The sequence below is a fragment of the Notothenia rossii genome, assembly GCF_949606895.1.
Source record: "Notothenia rossii genome assembly, chromosome: 7".
Taxonomy (NCBI): domain Eukaryota; kingdom Metazoa; phylum Chordata; class Actinopteri; order Perciformes; family Nototheniidae; genus Notothenia; species Notothenia rossii.
In genome coordinates, this window is record NC_136905.1 from 10,062,403 (window position 1) to 10,086,098 (window position 23,696).

General features: G+C 43.9%; 1 protein-coding gene across 3 annotated transcripts in view; it reads right to left on the reverse strand.

Annotated features, from left to right (window-relative positions):
- The window catches only part of bcam (basal cell adhesion molecule (Lutheran blood group)), a 56,107-nt gene extending 34,241 nt beyond the window's left edge, over positions 1-21,866 (reverse strand). For 2 of the 3 annotated variants that reach the window (XM_079693126.1, XM_079693125.1), the window contains exon 1: positions 21,581-21,865. In XM_079693126.1, the coding sequence (XP_079549252.1) occupies positions 21,581-21,644 (64 nt within the window). In that variant the 5' untranslated portion in view covers positions 21,645-21,865. Of the gene's footprint in view, positions 1-21,580 lie in introns of all 3 variants that reach the window. The other variant, XM_079693124.1, reaches the window with a different exon arrangement.
- Between the last annotated feature and the right edge of the window lie 1,830 nt (positions 21,867-23,696).

The following is a 23,696-nucleotide window of genomic DNA, read 5'->3' on the forward strand; positions in this document are numbered from 1 at the left end:
ATACATTTGATGAGTCTCGAGAGGCGGGAAAACATTGGTTCTGACATTTCCTGTTAGCATCTTTTCTTAAGCTAGTCCTGCCCAAACCTTTCAAACCATATGCACTCAGGCTTTCTGTATTTGCAGTCTTCAACACCATGCCTTAGCTAAAACTGAACACATCTTTGGGGGTGTTATCTCAGACAAGGCAAATGCCCCGAGCCACAAAGAAAGTATATATCTTTGTTCCTTGGTATGGTGGTGTGCAGGTAACTTGGGTGTAGTCGATTAGTTTTAAACTGGACATTAGTCTATTGCTTTGTTAAAACATGACCATGCGCCAGTGAGGAACATTTCCTTTTGAAGTAGCTCTAGGTATTAAGGCAGTGGAAACTTAACTGCTTATGTATCCTAAAGGGTAAGAAGATATTCCAAATGTGGCAAATGTTGAGCATGTACGATTATGTGCTTCAGTGTGTAATACTCCATTTAGTAGAGCATTGGCTTAATGATTTGAACAATCCATGTTGTCCTTCACGTTATAGTGTGTAAAGAGATGTCATTGGTGTGATTCACAGTCTTCCCCTTCTGTCTTTTATAAAACTCACGTGGCCACAATTTGTATTATTGCAACAATGCAGCACACACCAGAGGAACACTACTCTTAATTTGTGTCCATTTGTAACTGTAGTGGATTTACGTTTAAAAAATGAAAGTGTATTGACGAAGCTGTCTTTTAAAGTCAGGACGGATTGTCAGAGAGAGGGCGAGGAGAAAGGCTGACTCAGAGTATAAATAAAGCGAGAGACATCAGGACTACAGCTAATCTCACTAAAAGGGTTCGGGCAAAGTGCTGCCGCCTCTCTCTCTCTCTGCCCCTCTCCCTCGGTCCTTAAATCAATTCATTCTGCAAGTCATTTCCTAGCAAACAGTGCAGATAAATACTGAGCGTATAGGTAGCCCTTAGCCCAATTTACTGTAATGAACAACACACTGGAGTGTATCCATTACAGTGTGTGTGTGTGTGTGAGAGAGAGAGAGAGAGAGAGAGAGAGAGAGAGAGAGAGAGAGAGAGAGAGTGAGTGAGTGAGTGAGTGAGTGAGTGAGTGAGTGAGTGAGTGAGTGAGTGAGTGAGTGAGTGAGTGAGTGAGTGAGTGAGTGAGTGAGTGAGTGTGTGTGTGTGTGTGTGTGTGTGTGTGTGTGTGTGTGTGTGTGTGTGTGTGTGTGTGTGTGTGTGTGTGTGTGTGTGTGTGTGTGTGTCTTTAGGAATACAATAGCTCACAATGTATGTTTTGATTAAGATAAAAAACAATAAAAACAACAGACCCAGACGCTTCCGGAGGGGATTGATTACAGATACCAAGTTGTAAGGTGAGGAAAAGGTGAAAGCAGGCCAACATGCCTCTGTGCGAGTCTCAAATGTCTGTAACCCTACTACCAAGTACACTCACACACACTCACTCACACACAGACACGCAGTAAAGGCTGACCTGCCAACCCGCGTGTAATTTAATACTGGTGATTATAAGCGTGGATGTTTCAAGTTCTATTTACAGTAGCCTATTTACAGTATGATTACTATTACATTCACAAACAGAATGAGAAGCATGCATTGCCTGTCCTTCGTATCTCAACAGCTCCATTCCTCAAAGGCACAGCCTCCCACTGCCCATTTTTGTTGCTTTCAGCAGCCATCACATGCTCAATTGTAGCACCCAGGCGTTTTGTTGGCCTGACAAAAGGGCCAGTTCCTTGGTGGATGGGTTATACACACAAAGCACAAGCTGAAGTAAACAAGGGGTAGGGAACAGAGGGACCATGGGTAAATAACACCAAGATGCTACAGTAGCTTTCTCCCTGCTCTCTGTGAAGATATTAGAGATCAAAGTAGTGTAGATGGGAACACACACACTTCCGGCTCAATATGCCATGTTTTAGATTTCTGTCCAAATGAAGGGGCTGGTTTCTCTCAACAAAACCAGCAGTTTTCAATATGGACGGAGATCTACAGAAAAAATGGCATGTCCACACTATAACCAGCTAAGAGTGGACATAGCTCACTCGTTCACATTTGTTTTTAACTCATGCATTAAATAAAAATGGCTAAATTGTTCTTTCTTTATAAATAAATCCTTGTTCTTTGGCTCCACAACTAACTCCTATCTGCATTTCCCCTCACTAATGTGTCCTCTTTCACTGTCATTGTCTCGCTCTTGTCTCTCATTCTCTCTTTCGGTAGGAGTGCAGAACAGCACTCTGCTCATCTCATTCAGAAACAGCCCTCCCTTCACTTCTAATGAGCCTTCATTTTGGCATGAAGAGGGAGAAAAGCCACTACTTCAGCTGACAGCAGTTCCCACTCGAAGGCCTCTTCTAATACCCACATGGGACTATACTAGAGGGCTGCAATAGGCAGAAAATGGTGAAACAAATGGATATCCACTCTCTCTATTAGCCTCCATTATCCGGAAGCATAATTTCATAACTAGCGACTAACAAGGCTTCTGTGTATGTGGCCGTGTATGTTCAAATGTGTGGCTCGGCTGGGCGAGGATACACAAATCTGGTGTGGACAGCTCAGAAACCAGAGAGAATTGCCCTTCTTTGTGCCCGAGCTGAAATACGAGAGAGCCTGCTGAATAAAGGGGGTCTTATAAGGGGGCGAGGGCGCTCCTTAGGGGGCCAGTCAGCCAGGCGTGACAAGCCGGTACCGCTGTAATGAGATAACAGGCCACTGGAGTACGCGTAGATTTGTTCCTCTATTCTTTCCTTTCTCCACATCCCTTATCCTTTTTGCTGTTTTCTTATCCATCCATTGCTCCATTTATTTAAAAAAAAAACAGGCCTTGGTGCTCAGCATGCTGGTAAAGCCTGTGTGTGAGGGACAGATAGAGGGATAGAGAGGAAGGGGTAATCACACAGGGGCACAAGAGTGTGAAACTGAAAGCATGAAATGGAGCATGTCTCTTTGTGCGCATGTTACCGAAAAACAAATTCAACCGCATGTTAACACTGGACCTTGAATTTCTTGAATTCAAGCGAGGCCACAGTAAAAAAAAAAAAAACAGCAGGACGAGATGGAGGACAGAATAATCAAGAGATAGAAAGACACTGTGTATATACAGTACGGGCCACTGCCTCCAGACTGGATAAAACCCACCTCCACCCTCCACCATCACAAAATTACCCCTGCACCTGCCCTCCGGTCCTACTCCTCCCCCTCCTTTATCCTCCTTCTCACACCTCCTGTCTTGGACAAACAGTCTTATACAGTGTTGACAGTGGCAACACTCAGTGGGAGGTGGAGAGATACGGGAAACCCCGGCTAAAATGTGAACTCAGCCATTGTGTGCTGGGAATATACGACTTTTAGCACACAACAAAAGCCTCTTTCCATAACATGTGCTAATTCATTGCCACCATTGACCTCCATGTGTCAGCTTAGCCACAAGTTCCCAACTTGTCTTTTTCACCTCTTGATACTACACCCGTGATTCATTCATTATAAAGAGCTGCAAGCAAGTCTCCCAGTTAAATGAGTGTTTTCTTATCGTTGGATTTATAGATGGTCAAAGCCCTGATTCCATCTGAGCGACATGAGCTGTCTCCCATCAACACTCTCTGTCCCAAAACAGCGTATAAGCCGGAGATTTAGAACGATCTGTCTCGTCCTAAATCTGCAGCCTCCTGCCTGGCATACCTCACACACAGCAGACTGTTACACACACACACATATATAGAAACACACTCTCAATACCTTTTGATGCCCCACCACCTCCGTTCCTTCTCCCGCTGCTTACCACTCTCCCCCACTTTCTTGTCTTTTTGCCTATTATGGCGGATTAACTTATAATGCTTGAATGAACTTCAGTAAGTGGGGGGGTACAAAGTCACACATCAATACACAGAGAATCCCTGGCTGGCTTGCAGATACGGTCACAAGCCCACTGGCACAGACGCATGGAGCCTTCTGGAGTACAGCGAGACACATGCGGCACACACACACACACACACGTTAACATACAGGAACCAGACTCCCATGCTGGAGCAGATTGAAAGGTGCAGAATCCAAACCAAAGCCCTATTAATCCCCCTGATCCCTCAAAGATAGAATAATTCAGAGTTAATTACTATTCTCCTGCATTCCTCTCTTTCTTCTACTGCATTTCTAAATCCACTAAACTCCCTTTCTTCCCTCAATCATGCAAACATTTGAATATACGGTCGACCGCAGATCCGTCTTTGTCTCCTCTTCCACATTTGTGTTTGTTTTTCCCCTGCTGCTCCTCTGGTGCCTTGGCAGACTCTTCTACACTATGTCTTGACAGAGTGAAATGAGAGGTAAATATGGTTATGAGCCCTCTCAAATGTTCTCTCTTTGACACACACACACACACACAGACACACACACACACACACACACACACACACACACACACACACACACACACACACACACACACACACACACACACACACACACACACACACACACACACACACACACACACACACACACACACACACACACACACACACACACACACACACACACACACACACACACACACACACACACACACACACACACACACACACACGTCTTGGCAGTGGCTGACACAGTGTCTGGCACTGGCGTTGTGTCATTCTGGTTGGATTTTGGAACCACAGTGAGTTTAATTAGAGTGGAGAGAGACCACATGGCCTGCTGGCTGGTGGAAACTGGAAGAGAGGCTGTGTTGGTACTTGAGCTTCGAAGAGAATTCACCGAAAAATATATACACTCTAATATATTTATAGACATAGATACAGATACAGTGGCTACACACTCATTAGGATGCAGACTGCTGCCTCACATATCTTTCTGTCTCAAACCGATGGCTACAGTTTTTCATGCAGATAACTCATTATAGAAAGATAAAATGCCTTTTTGGAATAAAGTTAAAAGCATCCATACGTCATTTCCTATCTCACACTGTATTATCTTTTGTGTCTCATGGTATTTCCTTGCATGTGTGGTGCATATTTTAGACAAGGATAGAAAAGAGAATGCATACCCACAGAGTAGTTTCTATTTTCAGCACCAACACTTCAAGACAGGCCGGCAGATAAGCCGGAGACGAGGAGATAGCGAGGGGCCGACTCTCGCCCATACATGGGCAGGGCAAGGCAACGGCAAACATCTATGTATGCACACACGCACATATTGACACACCAAGGGAGAATATTTCAAATGTCATTCAGCATGTGGACAGAGAACGCACACATATCATAAGTGGCGTGCAGACCTCGTATTATTCACACATATTTTAACGTAAAACCCGAGGGAATACGAGCTTCAGTGCGCGCCAAAATATGCATCGGAGTTAGCCAACTCTCGTCTGTGTTAACCTTCCAGCATTCCTCGTTAAACTGCACCATAATGGCCCACCTGTCTTCTCCCATTCTCTGTTACCTCCACAGAAGTACAGCAGTGGATTGAGGGGGGGGGCGGGCGAAGGGGGCACAAACAGCTGATCCATCCTCGATTTTAATTCTCTTTCTTCATTATTCTCTATCTTCAACCCTCCCTCTCTTAATCTGTTTCCATAGGTACCAGTCCATTATTATTTTTTTTACAAATGGAGTAATGGTTTGTCTATGCTTGAGGGGGGCTGTATGTTACCACGGTAACAGACATAGAGGTTATTGTCATAGCTAGACAGGCATTATTGGTAGAAGCGGGAAGAATGGGAAGCAGAGGGTTTTGAAGGGGCAGGGGCAGGTCAGAGATTGTAACAGTGCGCGCCGGGAGGTGAATAACTAAAGCAGTGGGCAGGCGGGGTATATAGGTAGGTCACATTATTATTGATTGCCTGACATTATATGGACAGCAGGGGTATCCGCAGAGACAGACAAATAAATTGTGGCTTGACATCAAAGTCAGGCTGCTGACATTGAGCCTGCAGGGGACAGCAGCCTCAGGCAGGATTAGAGGTGGATAGATACACACATAGGCACGCTGAAGCGCAGACACAGAAATAAATAGACAATGAAAGCACTGTCCTCGAGTTACCAGATAACATGAAGGTTTTAACTAGAGAAAATGACAGAAAGAAACTAGAGGAAACGTCAGCCATGAATAATTTCAATTCCAAGCTCTGATTTCTTTTTCCCGAAGCCACTTCACATAAATTGGACACTTTTCGGAATAAGACACCAAACATGTCTAAGTCATTTACACATCAAGGCTCACCAGAGACTTTCAGGAGCCACATTATTCCAATCCTCATAAAATTATAATCATTGAGAACCATTACATTTTTCACATTCATTAATGCTTCATTAAGTTATTATTCATAGCTCGGATGAGGATGTGATTAGAAAGGAAATGGAAGACAACAGATGAAACAATTAGGGAAATTAAGCTAAGATTTAAATATTCAACATTTCTTCTCATTAACATCGATTCTACGGACACTCATCGGGTGAATCTGCAAAGCAAAATGGAAAATATGACTGACAGGTGAACAAAGTCATCTAAAAAGATAAGCACATGACACGCAGGCCTTTCATTTGTGAGCACCAGGCCTGACATGGAGGGCAACATCCGTCATTGTCTGCTAAGTGATTGACTTACCCTCTAGATTGCTATCAGCTAAGCTAACTGGAGCCAGGTGATAATATCTGGAATGTGTGAAACCTGAGAGAGACAAAACAACACGCGTCTCGACCTGCCCAGACCTGCAACACCCGGAGATGGAAGATAGGGCTGATGAAGATGTGTGTAAAACCAGGAGGAAGGGGGGGGGGGAGGCAGGTAAGGGCGGCAGGGTTAGAATGAAGAGACAGCAAAGTCAAAAACAAACAAAAACAGTGGGACTTCGTCACGGATGGAGAATCATTCAAAGACAAGGGATGGGAAGCGAGGAAGAAGGTAAGGGGAGAGGGGGGTAAAGTATTAGACTCAAAAATACCTCAACCACAAATCAAACCTCTGAACCACCAAACATTTCCTATCCTGCACCCAACAGCGTCCTGTTCAGTGCCACAACTTCCTGTTCCTCAAACAATACCCATGTCCTGCTTTACAGGAAAAAATACAGGACAAAAATACATCAACCTCCTAATTTCAGGTGTACAAACCCAAGGTCGTATGAATATGTGTGACGCTGCTAGCTTCCCATGAGATCTCAAACCAGATGGATGCGTGACCCTTAAGGTTACGCTTCCTATTGCATACACACCCACCCACTCACAAGCACAATTATTCCCCCTGATTTAAATAAAGATAATGAACCCTTCATATAAGCTCTTTAGCTCCTAATGACATTTCATCAATATTGTGGCCATGCATTGTTTTGTGTGTGTGTGTGTGTGTGTGTGTGTGTGTGTGTGTGTGTGTGTGTGTGTGTGTGTGTGTGTGTGTGTGTGTGTGTGTGTGTGTGTGTGTGTGTGTGTGTGTGTTGCCAATATTGTGGCATTAATACATGACAGTTCTTCTATAAGTAAAGGCACAAGTTCAGAGAAAGTACTAAAGTGGTGGAAAGGATAGTTTACTTGTTTGAAATCAAATAGATTTTAACAGTTTTGATGATCGAAGAATTAAAGGGTACCCAACGGATCCATTCAAAGTGAAAATAATAAGCTGTTCAAGCCCTATGGGTTAAAACAAGCTGTTCACTAACATATCAAGAAAATAAATCTGCTTCGTTCGAATAAATTACAGCCCCTTTATGCCTCCATTCTTATGCAAACACACAAACCACGTTTACAGTCAAGATACCGTATCAAGAAAAACAGGCAGAGTAGATCTGAGCTGATGACAGGAAGATAGAGTCTGACAGGCAGAGATTACAAAACGCCGATATGAAGAGACGGAGGAAAAAAGCAAATGTGGCGAAACTGGCATGAAGACGTAATGCCGATTGCCAGCCTACCAAGATCAAAGGAATAACGAGGCGTACAAAAGGAGTGTGTCAGGCTGTCCTTGGATCACTTTCATCATGGGTACTGCATACCACAGAGGCAGACAGTATGGAGAGTGGCTTGTTCCCCTCTTAATTAACAGAGTGTGGAGAACCAGGGACGTTTTCTACATGTCTATGAATGTATCCTTACCTCCCAAAACATAAACGTAGGGGTATAGCCCTGGCTTACATGGAGAAATAAGTTAAATACATTTAAGCATTGTTCACCAAGCTTGAAAACTGGTTTCTGTCCAAGAACATCATTGTTGTTGTTGTTGTTTGTGTTTACAGGAACAGATGGTCCAGGTAGGCGTTGCAAGTGGTTGTTGAGTAAATATGGTGGTAAGCCAAGCAAAATGATTGTGTGTGTGTGTGTGTGTGTGTGTGTGTGTGTGTGTGTGTGTGTGTGTGTGTGTGTGTGTGTGTGTGTGTGTGTGTGTGTGTGTGTGTGTGTGTGTGTGTGTGTGTGTGTGTGTGTGTGTGTGTGTGTGTGTGTGTGTGTGTGTGTGTACGTAGGAGGCTCTTGGAAGTTCGTTGGGGCGTTGAAGCTTAGCTATCAGCACCTCCACCACCCTGGTACCATCTCATCCACCTCCTCCATCTCCAAGCATTTGGTAATAATGGAGAGAGGGTTGAGCATAGGGGGAAGAGGAAGGGGGGGGGGGAAGCATGGATGGTTGGTTAGGAAAAGGGGAGGAGGGGAATGGTATGGAGGTGAGGAGAGAAGGGTGGGGTTAGATAGAGGGTAGTGGGAAAGATAAAGATGGAAAAGATAAAAACTGCCTACCAGCATTCTCAGCTATTTTTTAAAAGGACATCATATCATTATTTATCAAAACATAACGAATGAATAGAGAGGAGGGAAATCAAACACATCCCATATATAACTGGATGTCTTTGATGATGATGTGAGTATATTCAACGCTGACAGCCCGTGCTTTTCATTCGAAGAGTGGGGGATGGAGAGAGAAAGGAAACAAGATGGAGATAAAAGCAGACATGATACTATTGAACTTGTTTTCAATTAGATGAACTCAAAGGCTGCGGCGCTGCAGAGCTGGACCTCCCATCAGCATCATTCATTCATTATTCATAACACTGTGTCCGAAACAACAAGCCGGTTTATGAAGGGGTTTCTTTACACAAGGCTTAGAAGACTTAGAGCACGAGTAGCCGCTTGAATCTACATTTCCCAAATTGTTTCCATTGCTACGATGTGAGTCACCAATGTGAGTTTTTCTAGAAGACTGTCCACTGAGTCTGTGTGTCCCTAAATGTCATTGGAGAACAGCTTGCTCTTGTAATTCCTGGGTTACAATTACACACATTCTGCAGTTGGGTTGGGGGCCCCTTGGGCGAGTTCTGACATTTATGTTGAAGAGGGGTGTTTGAGAGGGGTTTGCAGAGACAGGCGAAAGCGTGTCCTCACAGGTATCTGGCAGGAAAGGTTTGAGTGAGAGAATAATGGAAAAAGGACGGGAACGAGGAGGAGGAAGTGGGGGGAGGAGGGGGGTTGGCTGTCAAATACAGGAGAGAGGTGAGAAGGACTGAAGAAGTGTGAGTTGAGGAATGTGGAAGAGAAGTAAGTTGATGGAGAGAAGACGGGAAGCTGTCTATCATCGACACTGCTCCAGAATTTTCCATGACTTTAACTCTCCATCTCTTGAGGGAAGAGTTCTCTGTATATCTCGGTAATGAGCTGTGAAGCACAGGCAGCAGAGACACATTGAGGTAACATTCGGAGGTAACACTCCAGCTTAAGTTTCAGCCTTGCACAAGCAAAGGCAGATGGGGTAGGAAGACCCCGTGGATGGGGGGAAATGTGTTCCCTAGATTAAAAAGACATTACTTACATTTAGTATCCTGCAACCCAGATGCTCAGCACCCTCTGTCACACCAACTGGTTGCTCCATTCATAACATTTTGCAAATAAGTGGCCACATATGGTCGCCATAAAACGTGCACTAAGCAAACTTTTAATATAACAGATACAACCATGTCATTTGCAATAAAGCAAAGCAACCTCAACTGAGCTCCAGTATTTATTTTTCTGTCAAATACAGAAGTCAGGATTCAAAACTTTAGCTAAAAAAATAAAACTTCCTGAACTCCCTGATGGCTGCACATGCCCTCACCAGCTACCAATATCATGTTCATCTGCACTTCAAACTCCTCTTCCCACCCACACACATAATAACCGTATGTGAAAACAACCGATAGCAGCTTCTGTATTTCTCTGATGAATGGTTCCATTTTGGATTGTACTACATCCAAAGCAGCTGCTGCAAACAAACAGAAGCACTGCAGTGTGTCAGTGTTACTGGCTAATATGCTTTATGGGCAGACCTGTGGACCGAGCCTGGCTCAGGCAGATATGGAGGCTTGTTTCCACGGTGCACAGCCGACCAGCCAATCATTTGGATATTGTCTCGTGTTTGTACTGGAGGCTTTGGCTGCCCTCTGTGAGTCAACTGACTGATAATCCACTGCAGGGGCTCTGACCACATAGAGGAGTGGGAACAGATTGACACAAACAAGAAAAACTAAAACAGCAGAGAGGGGGAGACCGGCAGTGTAAGAAATCGAAATGAGGGAAAGACAGAGTTCTGAGTGGCAGTAGTAATAGCAGTAGTGAAAATAGAAACCAATTACATAAGAGGAAGTGGCAGGAGGTGAAAGTGTCAAAAGACAGGGAAGGACGAGTAGACAGTAAAAGCAAGAAATGAGGCCACCGAGAGAAAGAGTGTTGTAAGTGAACACATGCAACATGATCCCAAGTCCGTGACTGTCCAGCTGTCTCCTCTCTCTCTCACAGTCACTGCCACTACTTCTTTTGTCTGTTAAATATGTCAGCATTCCCCAATGGGAGAAGGGAATGAAAAAGAAAAAGATTAGGAAAAAGGCACGGTGTGGGTGGGGGAAGGAGAGGTGTTGGGTGAAGGCTACGAGGTCCTGTTTGGATACAGCTAAAGCGCGGGAGGAGAGAACAGGTGGGTAGCAACAGGAAGACAAGCACGCCATTGTTTGGCTACTACCAATGAAACCATAAGGTCCACGTCTCCTTAAGCTGCACCTAGCATTTCTCCATCACCTTGGTATAAAATTAGCATTAGCAAAGGGGTCACAGTTGCATCCTGATCTTTGACTTAGTTAGCCCGGTCATGCCGATGGTGGGCCCGGATTAGATGCTCTCCTGAACCGTTGCACCAACTGCCCCTAAAGAAGCGCCAAACGGATACACACACACACACACACACACACACACAAACAGATGGGGCGAGGTGGGGAGTGTGTGTGGATGAGGGGCTATAGAAAAGGGTGGAGTGGCATTGGATGGTAGACTTTTTTTGGCTGGCTTTACAACCCCCTTGCCAAGGAGAGCAGGCTCCAACTCTGACAGCCTGCATCATATAGCACCAGCTGGAGAACAGGGGCAGCCACCATGGCGGCACAATATGACACAATGCAAACAGAGAGAGGACTAACATCAATGTAAGGTTGTAGTGGGAGAGATATTAGAGGAATAAAAGGAAAGTGAAGCTAATGTTAAATGAATATACAGAAAATAAAAGATTGACTTCACAATGATAAGTTGGAAACATATTTTACCCTAAAGAGTAAGGCTATGCATTGAGATAAATCGGGCAATGTTGTGCGATTCTTTCAAATGTTATTTTTGTTAAACTGTCATTAACAAACCACCACGAGTTAAAATGATTTAGTCTGGCCCTACTTATCTTACTGTCTCACTTTAGTGGGAGTGGAAAAGTCAAATGTCTGGAGAGAGATTACAACACTCATAGCGGTCAGGGGTATAAACACAAAATAAATCAAATTGCCCAAATCTTTGCAAGTAAACTACACATTTAAAACCAATGGTGTTTTTGAGATTTGTTACAGTTTGACATAAGGTAATATTGCAATACTCAAGAGTATTAAAACTTTCTTAAACCCTAATGATGACACTTTAATAAAGGCCCTTTATCTAGAGGCGGTACTAGATATGTGAAAGTGAGGCCCCCCAAGTTTAGTGGTGGGCTTTGCTACAACTCCACCACCGTCCCATCACCAGCTGGTACCGCCATCCATGTGGGATTGGTCACACACACATAGACACACACACACACACACACACACACACACACACATACACACACACACACACACACACACACACACACACACACACACACACACACACACACACACACACACACACACCTATGTATAAACTTTGTTAAGTCCGGATTCCAGTTCACATTGGGGTTGACAATTGACGGGTGCCCGCACACACAGCCAAGCCCTGTCCCACACACGCAGCTAACTCTGATTTTTCACATGCGCACGCAAACACACACACACACACACACACACACACACACACACACACACACACACACACACACACACACACACACACACACACACACACACAGCAGGGTAAGCAATGGGGTAAGCATTCCAGACACACATTCAAAAAGCCAACCACCCCTTACCACAAGTATGTAGATAGACACACATGTTGACATACTCGAACACTTACGTACATACATGTATTGGTCCATGTGCTCACAATCACACATGGTTTGAACACCGACGAGTACCGGCGTTCGTCGGACTCTCCCTTTTAGTGCACCTCAACCCTCCTCCACTCCCTTCACTCTACACCTCCTCTCTCCTTCCTTTCCCTTCCTTCTCCTCCTCCTTCTCCCTCTCTCTGCTGTGTGGGTAATCAGCCCAGTATTAATACCTGCATTCCGACAGCCTGCAGGAATGTCCTAACAATGTACCCTTGTTCAGGTGCAGAGAGAGAAAGACCTCGCTGAAAAATACATTATTAAAAGTGCTGCAGTCCCAGGGACACAGCATGTACTGTAGCCACTTTATGATTTGACATTGAAACAAGTTGACTGGTATACACTTGGCTCTCGTGCTGCCTCTTATACTTGAGGCCGGTCAGCGAAAGATAAGTACGGTACTCGTACATGCATATCCGTAAAGTATACCACCAAAGCGAGTGATCTTCACTTATATAAAGGTCACTCATTTTCCAATGGTATCATATTGGGATGATCAGAAATACAATGTTGTTTAAATTCTGCAGTAGGTGCAACAATTAGATGAGTGTTCAAACGGTTAACGGAAGATTATCAACAACAATTTATATAATCTATTTATCATCGTGGTCCATTATGTTTTGCATCACTTTTATTTGATATTTTAGGGTGTTTGGGTTTTTGATCAGACAAAAAACCACTATGATAACTTGGTTTAAGGAAGTATATTCATGTTCACACTTTATAAACCAAGCAATCGTTTTAAAGAAGATAATAGGCAGATTAACAGATGATGAAAATAATTGCCGTGTTAATTCAAAATATTTTTAGCAAACTCAATTAACTTCTATACGACACTGGCCATAATGAGATGTACTTCAATGCGGTACATTTTCCAAATTAATATAATGATATTGATTTCCAGCCGTAAGCAGGAGGGAGACATAATGAAAAGCAGTGACACACTGAGTGCTCCATCATCCTCCCATCCTCCCTCCCCCGGCCTGCCCCCCTTGTCAGGCCTTATTATTGAACATGTGTCCTCTCTGCCCCCTTCCATTAACCAACCCCACCCTCACACACTGCTTTCAATGGACAGGCACACACACACACATTGTGCAGCACACACTCCTGCTAATTGACGCGTGGAGTCGGTGCATCTTTTATCATTCTCCATGGAGACAAATCTTGAAGTGGGTGTGTGGGGGTGTGCGTGTGCGTGTGCGTGTGCGTGTGTGTGTGTGTGTGCGCGTGTGTGTGTGTGTGTGTGTGTGTGTGTGTGTGTGTGTGTGTGTGTGTGTGTTGCGAGTGGGGAACGGGATCAAAGGAGGTCCTCAGCCTGTCCAAGACCTCTCAGCCTCCCTCAACACTACAAGCGGCTGCCAGGAAGAACACTGAATGTCTACCCTAGTCACCCTTTCTGCTTGATAATCATTCAGTACGAATAATTGTTAACTGAATTTCTCCTGGCTGCTGCAGCAATATACCCGCCAGAGCAGAATGCAAGATGCTCTCGAGGCAAAACATTGGGGTTATAATTACTTTATCCCCTAATAACAAGAGGCTAAATCAGTTAGGCACTCTGTAAGTCTAACATTATCCCCACCATAACTATCCATCTTGTTTGTTGTTCTGCAGATTGCACAGACATGTAATTGTGAATCATTTAGCTTGATGGAGTCATAACCCAATTGAAAGTCATTGATTTTGGATTAAATATGCATATGGACCGGGAGCCATCTTGTACTTTTTTCCTACCAGACTGTATCAAAATAAAGCGATGAAACTTGAGTCTCTTTTGTTTTGTATTACCGGAATGACGACTGATGAACAACACAGGAAATCCAACTTCCTGCTTTCATGGTATCAAATCTGCAAAATGCACTTGCCTCAATGGGTCTTCAAAAAGAAACTTGGGATGCAACTTTATAAATATTGTTGTATCAGTGGGAAGTGACTGTACCTCTGGCTTTGTTATTGTCATTAACTGAACCGTCACTCAAAAAAGAAAAACATTTCCTTCCCCTTCTGTTAAGAATCACCAGGGATTTGAGACACCCTGGCTCCTTCTGTTCAGGCTATTGTGATGATTACACAACACATGGTCACGAGGATAGGGCTGCTCAATTCATCGTATTTTAATCGCGATTACGATTATGGCTTGCAACGATTACGAAAACAACGTAATCGAAATAAAACGATTATGTTTTTATTTTTACTTTTTTTTTTAAAGATTTTTTTTTTTTTTTTTTTTCAGTTGAATTATACTTTAAGTTCAGGGTAATCAACTATTAAAAACATACCGTTCACATTCTCAAATAAATGGATGTTTGCAAAGTCAATGAATAATCGCATTTAATAATCGCAATTACAATTACTGACCCTAATAATCGAGATTAGGATTTTTGCCATAATCGAGCAGCCCTACACGAGGATGCCGGCCCCTTGCAGGGATGACAGACAGATGACGGATGGAGGGTGAGACGAGTGAGAGGGTGAAAGAGAGAAGAGAGAGTGTGAGAGAAGTAGTCAAGAAGAACAAACTGTGATAAAAGAGTTACAGTCGGGCATAAAGTAGGGTGTGGTGGAGACACACACGAGTGAACTCCATGGAGAAATGTAACTAATGAAGGAGAGAAAGACTCAAACTAAAGTCAAGAACAGAATGTGACTTGAGGAAAACATTAGCAGTCAGAGCATGGTAACTTTACTCCTCTTCTTTTCTCTTTCAAAGTCAAGTTCACAGAGGCTGAGAGGAGGAACTTTTGTGCTGTTTTTGGGAGGCGCTCGGGTAAACGAAACCTCAATGAAACAAAGACGAGGTGTGTCCTTAGGCGAGTTGGTAACTTTGAAAACTGACACTTGATTTGTTCAGTGATGGCACTCTGGCCTCTCTCTCAGGTAACGTGGGGAACCCCCTTTTTCCGACATGAGGTCATGTTGAATTTCCAAAGTATAAGAGGGTGCTGTAATGCAAATACCACCTCACACACAAACACAAAACATTCCCCTCCTCCACCCTCTGCTCCTCCTCTTCCTTCCCCGCATGGAGGATTAATGTTCCCACTCCTGTCTCCCAGGTCCCCCCGGCCCAGTTAAAGCAATAAGATCTCATTGTCAAACAGTGACCAGCCTCACAGGAGACGTTAACCACCGCTGCTTAACCATTAACTAGATTAAAGTCATGGGGTGCGCAGGAATGTTCACTGACAGATGGAAACGAGAGATTGGACGTGAAAAGTGGTTTGAAAGAGACTAATGGCACTGGTTTTGGTTCCTACCTTTGTGTTGGTGGTTTGAGCAAATTAGCTCACACACATGAACACATATGTAAACACACAACTGTAGCCTGGTGAACTTTAAGTCACCCTCATTTCCTGGTTATCATCATGTGATATAGATAAGGGAGTATAAAAGAATCCCTTGAGGTTCCAGTCATATTTCTGAAACCACTCCTTAGAAAGCCAGAATTAGTGGCTCAAAGGCAGATTCAAATATATGTCCTTAGGCTAGAAATAGTGCCTCAGTTGGATTCAACTAATGCAGTCATTTTAAAGAAGCATGTCTAATAATTCTGCAGGCACAAACAAGACATATTTGGGGCGCGTTAGCATAAATGCTAATGTTTTACTCTCCTCTCTCCCCACACCAGGCCAAGCCAGATGACATGAGGTGGAAATTGAACCCAAGTGTGTGAATGAGGGGGGGGGGGGGTTTCTTCGAAGGGGTGCATTCAACAACTGCTGCTGAGGCAACTGTTGATGTCTAAAAAGCAACAGCTTGCGTAGCTCCCAGAGGACGCTCTGCCAGCCAACAGTCAGATGGAGGGTTTAGGGTTGGAGGGGCGCAGGGGTTAGGATTTCTTCTCGACTGCCAGGGAAATGATCTCCTTGGCCACAGATCCAGGCTTTTCCACGACATTCCCCATTCCTAATTGGTATCCCTCAATCCTGACGTACTCCGCCTGTCTGATCCTCACCGCTGCTATCTCCGCCTGCATCGCTTGTGTTCCCTTTATCCCCCCCGTACGTGCTACCGGATTGATCCAAACAGCTGGACACAAGGGGAGTATTATAAATGCCAGACAAAAAACATGTAGGTAGTATTTACTTCCTGTTTGATGGCGGATGTGTACAGCACATGGCTAAAAAATCAATCTTGAGCAATCCTCCTGCTTTGTGTATTCCTACAACACATTTTGTTTTTATGCCCATTGTTTTTATGCACACCTTGCCACAGCACTCTCCTGCTAAATGGATTGGCAGCACTTAACCTCGTCTCCCGAAAAGAGCTTTGTGAATTTTCAATTTTGCTCTGAATCGCTTCCCCCACCACTACCATAAAATAACCCCCCCACATAGACAAGGACACACGTACAGAGACGTGTAGCCTCTTTTCAAGGCTGAATATAAAATTACCCATCACCATCATCTCCCTCCCTCGAGAAAACATCAAGACTGCACAGTGGTTCCAAAACACTCGGCTTTAATCATCCCTTGATCTCTCTTTGTCCGTCCCTTCCTCTCTGCTTCCTTCCTTCCTTCCTTCCCTAAAACACCCAGTAATGACAAGACAGCATCATCACAGCAACAAATGAAACCAAAACAACTTTTAGCCAGCTTATGTTCCCCCCTTCTTCTTCATAATCATGGCAATGTGGATGTAATGTTTTTTCTTCACAACAATGACACTTTAAATGGTGATTAAAACACAGAAAGTGGCGGGGACGGAGACCACACTGGAATGTGTTTTCTGGAAAGTGAGAAACAGTGAACGATATGCAAAGTGGCGGAGCACGGTCATTCTTATTTTAAAATCAACAAAAGTGCTCATCAATCTGCTGAGGCACGTCTCTAGGGATGGACGTGAAAGCAAACAGAGCCCTCTCCCATTAAAACACAGCGGGCAATCTTCCTGATGCTATGCAGGGTTATTAACCGGGAACCACGCACAAAGGCACAGCGGTCAACACAGGCGAAGGCAACACGGTAAATCACAGCAAGCAAACACACACGCACAAAAACACACCTGCGTGTGTGAAGCACCACTCTAAAGTTTCTTTGTAAAGAGAAGAGGTGGAGTTAAAAATAGACAGACTGAGGCAGACAGACAAAGATGGGAACATAGACAAAGCTAATCTGGAGAAATAAAGCTTTTGTTTTTGTGGGAGTACCTGTGGAAGTGTGCGTAATCACAGCTTTGGCTCAGCTCTTTTGAAGCTCTTGTGGGGATATGAGGATGAAAAGAGGGGGGGGATCAACTTTTCCATCTCCCCTGTGAACCACATCATACTTGCTAACTAGCTTCAAACCAGCATTAACCATGTGCATGCAGCCTCCCATCTGCTGATGCCCAGATGCTAATTGCCCAGCTCACCAGCCAACATCAGTGTGTATGACACATGCTGTAATTGACTTTGATTGGTAATTCACTGGAGATAATAACAACTCGTGAGTATGTGAAAGGCTGGTGGGCTCACATCCCCTTCTCAATGATTACTTAATGGACTTCATGACACAAATAAAAAGCACAGCATGTCCTTTTATTCTTAACTGACTAATGTTTAACTGGTGCCCCGCTGGTTGTTCGGGTTGAGTGAAAGCCAGTCAAACCACAAGAATGCACCCTGGCTGTAAACAGACTCCGGCTTGGGACATTTAACACTGCCGCTCGATGATGCGATGCATGCTGCATTGTGACCACTTGTTTGTACGAGGATTACTGCCAGGGACTTGTGATGAGAGGAGGTTTGAAGCGAGAAAGGAAGTCCGATTCTATAGAATTTGAAGTGATGACAAACAAACAAACCCATTTCAGAGCGTGCTCCAACGTGTCCGGAGGAATGCCACTCATTCTGTCTCAGTGCTTCACTCCATCACTGGCACACACCTTTTCACAAGCACCCGAAGGGGAATGATTCACGCCAATAATTACAGGCCCACCACTCCAAGACAACTCCCTCAGAGGTCTAAATGACAAGGAGGCAAACATGGACTTGTTCACCTAAAGCAGCCACCATCACTCTGTCTCATATATGAGGTTAATAGTGTTGTGTGGTGTTGTGCTTACAGGTAACAGGACTCACTATGTTCCAATTTGTGGTTTTGCAATTGCACAATTCCTGATGAGTGAACGTATACCATGCCTTTTTTAAACGTTGGCACTTATGCAATGCACATGTGTATGCTTGCAGAAGACCCAAATCAAGCGCCCCAAGACAGTAATAAAAGAGTACCCCACCCCTCATGGCTAAACGGATCTTCTTCTGGCCTAATACCATAATAATTACTCATCTCCAGGGGGTGTACTTTTGATGGTGTGCTGGCAGGGTGGAACAGAAATTAAAAGTGAGGAAATGACTGGGTATTAAAGAGATGATAGACAAAGAGGCTGACGCTGCGTGTTAAACTTAAACACCTTGAACTCGGCTGATGCTTGTCACTACGATTATTTCCACCGGTTCCTGATCACTTTGGAGTCTCAACAGTTTAGCTTAAACTCTTCCGACATTTGAGTCTCCTTTTGTCTCTTCACGTTAATGTCACTTTGATCTTTGTATCCCCCTAAAGCAAAAAAAAAAAGACATCTAAATTAGAAGAAGTTTAGCAATGGTAGCATTAGTGAGGAGTGACCTACTTTATGTAACCTTATCACTACCTTCAGAGTGTTGGAATGTATTTTCGTAAACTTCCGCTTAGAAATAGTGGTTCTAATTTAAGCGACTAGTCTAGCACATACTTAAGACAGCTAAAATGAAGCTATATTTCAGCCTGTTTTGACTGTTGATGGCTGCGATGCGATGGAAAAGGGAATGGCATCTCTGGAGCGTAGAAGAGGAGCCATTTACCCACATGTCTGGGTGAGAGGGTCAAAGTGTCAGCGGTGATCCGGGGCACAGGCATGCCGAGCACCTTGGGGGCGCCTCTTTCTGTCATCCAGCTTATATCCATGTGTCACAACAACTATACATAAAAACAGACACACATGCTGAGAAATATGTCGTCAAACAGACGGCGACACACATCTGGGTATAACACGTCCCGCGGTTATTTTTCGTGCACTGCTCTGCTGAGAACTGACATACTTGCCAGTGTGTGACCAGTAAATTGTAAGAATGTGGGTTTGTGTGACAGAATCCCGGTGGGAACCAACAAGAGCAGCTATTATTAGTCAAAACTATGCTTCAAAAAGAGGGAGGGGATCTGGGAAACTCTCAGAAGAAATCAACACAACTAAAGTATAATAATGAATTTCCATCCCAGAGACTTCACCCGGAGCTGAGCCTTTAAATCAATGCACCTCAGTTGTACAGAGGGATGTTTGATCTACAAGGGGATAGGCAAGCATAAGCACTTGTTAAAAGGCCACATGAAAGACAGACAAACAGCAGAGCACAACAACCGTCTGAGGTCAGAGTCGTGAAAAAGGGTGGTGCAAAGAGGAAAGTTGGAAGACGAAGGGAAGAAAAGCTAAACCAGGTAAATGTGGAGGTGAATGCTGATAGAAGACTATGTTTTTATGAAATCAAAAGTAATTGCTTTGCTCTGAAGAGCTGCAAAATCAATGCGAAATAGAGATGCAGTGAGTACAGTGAGGGAGGGAAAAGGAGAGGGAGGGGAGTCGCCCAGCCCCGCCCTTCAGCTCATCCTGCTTCAAACCCACCGGCTGCCGCACAGGCAAGGAATAAGTAATAACTTTCACAAAATGTCCACAAAGCATTCTAGCAAATTGGATCGTGACACACACACACACACACACACACACACACACACAGAACCACATATCCGCTCAAGACAGTGACATATATTTATATTTATAAGTGAACACGTGAAAAACTAAAATAAAGACATAAAACAAGTAATCTATTGTGCATTTTATGAGGACAATATATATCTTGAAAACTAGGGTGACACTAAAATAGGTTTTGGAACACTATAAAGTACAGTGAAGTCATAATCTCCCTATATAGCAGTGATGTGAATCCTTCTGGGACAGATGGAGGGAGACTATGGGGGATAGATCTCCATGGCAAGTGTAAAACAAGGTCAGTAACAAACTTGTAGAGCACCAAAACAACTCCTAAAATGGATATATACTTGGTTTTGGTCAGATATCAAAAACTTTTCTTTGTCAAGGATCATGCAAGGTAAGTTGGATTTAGATTGGCTTAGTACTGGCAGCACCCAGGGGTGCAGAGGGTGAGGCGCGCTGCCAGCAAAAAGAGACGCAAATCCAGCAGATCAGACATCAAAGAACTGGGAACTGCACCCAGCAGCCAGACATAGAATGAGACCGAGACAGGCTTCAAAACAAAAGCCCAACATCTCTTACTGCTGGGGAAGTACATAGATGTGCTTCCAAAAACATATTGGAGGCTTATTTTTGGTAGATTTTTCCTTAAATCCACACTTTATCTTGGCAAAGGTTTTCCATTATGTGTTGTATTGTGACATTTCAATGTGATTTATTGTGGCTGCAGCCTGCAGGCAGCACAGAGGTGGCCTGCTGTTTGGTCCCCTATTAGATTGGCAGCGGTGTGCGGCAGCCCTGCTTAAGAAGTGCACTCAAGTGCGGGGCTGAGACACTAACCCTTAAAACATCCCGTATTTGGTATAAACTAGATTACATTAAGGCTTCGTATAACACGTAAATAGGAGCATGCAACTTGACAAATAATGCCGAGTAGGCTGTTTTTGAGTTCATTTTGCTACAGTTGAAACAAATAGGCTGGCTCGCTGCATGGGATTTCGGGATAAATCCGGTTTTCCACCTGCTGTCGGCGTGTTTTGGTTTATCTAAGCAGCCGGTAACAGGTTGCTCAACATCAGCCAGAAATATTAAACAAACATGAACTGCACAGTGTGGTAGTCACAGTCTGCGGTGGAAAGGAACTACTTGCTTCTTACTGCGGCTTGTACGGACAGGTTCGTCCTGGAAGTAGCGGAACTCCCGGGAGAAGAAAGTTAAAAAATCTGCAGCCATGAAAAACTAACCTGGACCGGATCGACAGCGTTGAAAGTTCCAAAAACGGGAGTATGATTAAAAAAATTAAAAAAACAAAATAAAAAGGTATCGGGAAGTATCAAAGAGACTTACCTTGAAATGCCCACAGCAGCAAGGTGCACAGGAGCGACGTGCGTCCAAATGTTATCCCGTCCATGGCCGCTTTTTCTAACTTTTTCAAGTATTCGCTTAGTTTTTTTGGTTGTAGAGTTGTGGAAATGTAGCAGCAGCGAGTCCTCTTTCTTCTTTCAATGCTCCAAAGCTTTCTGGACTACTCTCTCCCTCTCTTTCCCTCCCTCTCTCTCTCTCTCTCTGCAAAAGGAGTCTCTCTCTCTCTCCCTCACTCACACACAGAAATCTGATGCTGGTGGCAGTCTTCTTGGTTTGCACAAAAGGTGACCCCCCCCCCTCTTCCTCTCAATACAACCCCCTCCTCTCTCTCTCTCTCTCTCTCTCTCTCTCTCTCTCTCTCTCTCTCTCTCTCTCTCTCTCTCTCTCTCTCTTCTCTCTCTTCTCTCTCTTCTCTCTCTCTCTCTCTTCTCTCTCTTCTCTCTCTCTCTTTTCTCTCCCCTCCCCCCCCCCTCTCTCTCCACCTCTCTTGCAGTGAAAAGACCTGGTTGGCTAATCGCACAGGGTCCACTGGGGCCCGCTGATTTCTTTAAAGAAACTTAAAAGTGATTTTATCATGAGGCTCTCTCGTTGCAACATCAGAAACCTTCCCTCATACAAAATAACTAAAGGATGAACATTCACTAGAGAAAAAATCTCGACTATAAGCTCACATTAATTTAGTAGCCTACAGTATATTGTTGTCCTTATTAGCTAATTAATTACAGTTATGTTTGGATTTGTTTAGAGTATTACCAACATGGCCTACTTAACAGATTTTACATTTCCTTTTTTTTTGTTTGGTCTACTTAGGAATTATGGGGGTAATGGAACAGCATTTAAAAAAGCCAATCACCCTAAATTAAATAGGCTGTAGAGCAATTATCTGTTGATTAAGGGGGAAATAGATAATACAAGTAATTGTATTCCCTATTCCCTGAAGGCTAGTAATTCATCCGGCAGGTTACTATTTCAAAAGGTTTTGATCTCACCCAAAAACGAATTGGTTGATCTTTAGCTACTTTGTTCCACAGACAAATTTCCTGCCCTGGTTAGACGTTTGACGTTGTCTCAAATTATGATTTTCAAAACAACTGGAGGCAATTTATTAGGAGTTGGCTAAGCTGTCTTACATTGACAGACATACCATTCATTCCTAGACATGTAATCCTTTTAAAATCTGGGGTATTTACAGGGTATGGTAAAAGGGTATTTGGGTATTTACAGTTCAGATATACAGTTATCATGAAAACTAAGTGGCTTATACACAATGCTATAATACCAGTCTGAGTGCTTAGAGTGGCTACTGTTTGACCCATGAAGTTGAATTAGGCCGAATCCCATAAACTAGCAGTTAGAAAGCATAAACACATCAATCTCCGATAAGATGGCTTAATGGAACCACTGCCCATCTAAGTGCACAACCCAAACATCTAGGTCCTTTTAGTTTCTTTCTACTGGAGACTATGGAGCAACACTCAATAATCGGCACACCCTGCAGGTAATAATAGTCCCTGGCTGAGCAGTTGCGTTCAAAGACACACATTCCAAACATACTGTAACTTGGTCCAAAAAACAGCTGGTTAATATTTTCTCAGCCTCGCTCGAAGAGGAGAGTCGATACTCGCTATAATGCACCGTACACACAGGACATACACACTTCAATGGGACAGATATGCATGGTGCGGGGTTAAAATGGGCGTCTCTACCAATCAGAGGGTGAGTGGTTCAATCTACAACCCTGCAGTCAACATGTCAAAGGGTCCTTGGGCGAAAATTGTAGGCGTGTCTATGGTATTGAAGTGTTTAAGTTGCTTTGACAGAGGCAGCTAACCATCACATTGTTTGATTTCTCTGAATCTCTATTCCTATTCCCGCCAATTACAGCGGATTGGAAAAAGTCCTTGCACTGACTATCCAGCATCAATAAAGCCACTCATCCCTGATATCGACCCAGTCGTAATCATCTCTCCATGCTGTAGAGACATGAGATCCACTAACAAGACTTCTGTCCCGTCGTGAGGCAGATATAGCGCTGCATAACCCTCACACTGCCTGACATCAGACCTGTTTCATGCCGCATAGCTGTGGCTAATGCTGA